Source organism: Rhagoletis pomonella, unplaced genomic scaffold (assembly GCF_013731165.1).
Source record: "Rhagoletis pomonella isolate Grant_MI unplaced genomic scaffold, Rhpom_1.0 Rhpom_scaffold_00001, whole genome shotgun sequence".
Lineage (NCBI taxonomy): Eukaryota > Metazoa > Arthropoda > Insecta > Diptera > Tephritidae > Rhagoletis > Rhagoletis pomonella.
Genome location: NW_023458555.1, coordinates 58,340,697 through 58,344,067, shown reverse-complemented (window position 1 = coordinate 58,344,067; position 3,371 = coordinate 58,340,697). Strand labels below are relative to the sequence as shown.

Below are 3,371 nucleotides of genomic sequence, written 5' to 3'. Positions count from 1 at the left end.
GGAAAAGTTATCGTTTTAGTACAAGATTAATAGGGACCTTACACGGGAGAGTTGTTTGGTCAAACTGCGTGCATGGGTTTAGTGAAATTTTGTATGTATTATATGTGTGACGTGTATTGAGTTTCTAACAGCTCAACCTAATATTACCGGCGTGAGTTTTTCTAGGTACGCACGCAAGTTTTTCACACTTGATTAACCGAAATCAATTTGCGTGCGTAATTTCTCAGAAATGCATTTCTGTCAAATATATAATATAATAGAAGTTGAGCAAAATTTGGTCATAAATGCAGAATAGCTCCGATTCTCAATTAAAAAAAGAACATATGGGGATCGATATAGATAATTGCGGTGAGTATAACGGTGTATTTATTTGTTTGCGGGAACAACAATTACAAAAGTTATTAAGGGTCAAAGTTTAAATTAAAAAATTCTTTACACAATAATTTAAATAAAAACACATAATTAAACAAGGAAAAAGTATACGACTTAGTATTAGTATTAACAAATGAATACAAAGCTTCTCTTCAACTTCATCCAAAACGAAAAACTGAAATTTGATGGGTTTTTTGAAGCGTGTAAGTTAAACCATCTAATTACACAGAAGACAGTTTGATCAAACAATGTGACCATGTAAGGTCCATATAAGGCATCAACACACATATGCGATTCTGACGGTGCGAATCTGTTCCGAAAAATTACAACAATGCCGCAACTATTTATTGGAACATCCACAGCTCTTCATTTCGTCGTACCGAAATTGCAGACCTACGCGTTCGGAAACGAAAAAGGTTAATAGGCGGGTTCTGTAATAATAATAATAATAGATTGGCGCTTACACAAATGTTAGTGTTTGGCCGAGCTTCTCCTCCGATTTGTGGCGTGCGCCTTGATGTTGTCACACAAAGCGGAGGGACCTACAGTTTTTCGCCTACTCCGAACGGCGATTGTATTTTTTGAGAAGCTGTTTTTCATGGCAAAAATACACTCGGAGGTTTGCCATCGCCTGCCGAGGGACGACCGCTGTTAAGAAAAAAAACCGTTTTCTATATTTTTTTGATGTTGCTTTGACTAGGGCTTGAACCCAGGCATTGTGGAGTGGAAGCGCGCACTGCTTACCACTACACCACAGCGGCCGACAGGTTCTGTATAATTTAAACAAAAATTAACGTAAGAAAACAAAACATCTTGATTGTTCAAAAGCAAAGAATTTCATGAAGATTGTTTTTTGTTTGTTTATAAGATGCCATTTTTCACTGCGATAGCATCGCACAGATGTGTGCGTGATTGTGTTTTCGAAGTGGTAAATTCTGTAGCATCAGAAACGGTGCGGAGGTCGAGGTGAACTCGAGCCGGCAAAAAAACAATATTGTGAAATTTATTAAGGGCCGCAGTCTACCGGATATCCGATCGGATATCCGAATCCGGCTGTAATTTTTTACAGGATATCCGGAATCCGGTTATCCGGCAAAATCTATATCCGGCACATCCCTACTTACTATAGCTTGCTACAAGCAAACTTTATTTTTTTTTTTCATTTAACATTAAGGTTCCTTTTTACTAAACTGTATTTTGAACTAAATACTGAATAAAAGTTTGAATAAAAGACTGAATAAAGAGCGAGTTATAATTTTGGAAATTTGCTTTTGGCTACGACCTATTATTATCCTCTACAAAGGCGATCTATGACCTAGTTAAACCTGACAAATATTGCAAGTTCCTTATCCATAATACATACATACGTGCACCTATGTGTGAAATAATAACAGTATCTTTATGACAAATTTCGACCATTAATTTATTAAATTCATTTTTTAATGATCAATCTTAAATATACTTAATCCTAATATTAAACTTAATCTTAATAATAAAACTTAATCTTAATCTTAAGCTAAATCCTAATCTTAGTCTTATACTAAATCTTAAACCAAATCTTAACTTAAACTAAATTTTAATCTTAATCTTAATCTTATACTAAATCTTAAACTAAATCTTAATATTCATCTTATTTTAATCTTAATCTAAATGTTAAAATTAAGGAATACTTCTTGATTGTTGCCTCGGTGGCAAATCCATACAAATGGCATCGCGGACAGAGTTTCCTCTGGATGTTTCACCACATTCATTTTCTGCTCTTTCTTCAATTAAAACTTCTGGCGAAAATTCTAAATCGCTCTCGTTCGCAATATTGTGCAAGACACAACACGCCCTTATGAAGTGGCACAACTTCCTACTACCCCTTAGCTTACAATAGTACAACTGCCTAAATCGCTGCTTCAGGATTCCTAATGTGTGCTCAATTGCAACGCGACCGGAGCTTAGCTTCACATTGAAGTTTTTCTGCGCGGCCGTCAAGTGACCATTATCCTTATATGGCGTGATTACGTACTGAGTGCACGGGTAAGCAGAGTCTCCTAGTAAGTAGTAATCTGTAAGATTAAAAGCAATAGGGTATATTACGTTATATATGTATATGCCACTAAAAAATTAAATTACTTTAACAAATTATTACCTCCACAATACGATGACAATTTTTGGTAAATAGGCGAGTTCTGAAAAACCCAACTATCATGACTTGATCCGGGAAATCCAACGAATATGTTGATAAACTTTTTATTTGCATCGCAAATGGCCTGCATAGTAAGGGTAATGTTGCCTTTCCGGTCAATGTAGTCATCTTTCCGCTCAGCTGGAGGATCAATGACGATATGCGTGCCATCAATGCATCCTATATTTTAGAATATGTTTATATATTTAAGCATATATTTATAAGCATAAGATGTGAAGTGACCTAGACCACTTTGAAAATTAAGGGCACAATTATAGTTTTTACCACTTACCGATTGCTTTTGCAAAGCCGCATTTTCTGGTAAAAAAAAGTGCCGAATCTTGCTTCTTCTCCTCAGTAGGCCATCGTATAACCTCTGGACTCAAACTGCTAATGAACATTGTCGTTCTATTGACCATACGAGAAACAGTCGACAGTGATATATTGAAGCGGTCGGATAAGTCACGAAAGCTGCATGCCTCATGACCGGCAAACCATAAGAAAACTGCCATGTTTGTCTTCCCTGGTAAACGCTTATCGACTCGAAGCCTTTTATATATATATCGCTTTCCTCAAATTTAGCTGACAAATTGAGAAACAGTTCCTTCGATATACGGAAGTGCATCTTAAACTCTGCCTCAGTATAGGTAGGTACCACTTCCTCCAAATAGTTTTTAATGCTATTCCTCTTCTTTCTCTCTCTATCCCTCAATAGTTCCTCTAATAAATCCTCGTCGTCGCTATCAGAATTATCCATAACGATTTGGTAAATCTCGTCATCATCAGACTCACTTGAATCGCTTGATGTTTCCATCAGCTCTGTCAC

The 3,371-nt window shown here is 36.3% G+C and overlaps 1 protein-coding gene across 1 annotated transcript; it reads right to left on the bottom strand.

Annotated features, from left to right (window-relative positions):
* Positions 1-2,031: 2,031 nt before the first annotated feature.
* LOC118753433 (putative nuclease HARBI1) lies at positions 2,032-3,075 on the bottom strand. Its single transcript, XM_036488343.1, has 3 exons — positions 2,838-3,075; positions 2,510-2,725; positions 2,032-2,426 (listed from the first exon to the last, which is right to left on the bottom strand). The coding sequence occupies exons 1-3, from the start codon at positions 3,055-3,057 to the stop codon at positions 2,032-2,034; spliced, it is 831 nt and encodes a 276-aa protein (XP_036344236.1). The 5' UTR covers positions 3,058-3,075.
* Positions 3,076-3,371: the final 296 nt, after the last annotated feature.

Excerpts from the sequence above, each read along its gene's own strand:
- LOC118753433 (XM_036488343.1), bottom strand. The coding sequence starts at position 3,057 with ATGGCAGTTTTCTTATGGTTTGCCGGTCATGAGGCATGCAGCTTTCGT. Across the intron at positions 2,726-2,837 it reads CGGCTTTGCAAAAGCAATCG|GATGCATTGATGGCACGCAT; the intron begins GTAAGTGGTAAA and ends TCTAAAATATAG. Across the intron at positions 2,427-2,509 it reads ATTGTCATCGTATTGTGGAG|ATTACTACTTACTAGGAGAC; the intron begins GTAATAATTTGT and ends TTAATCTTACAG.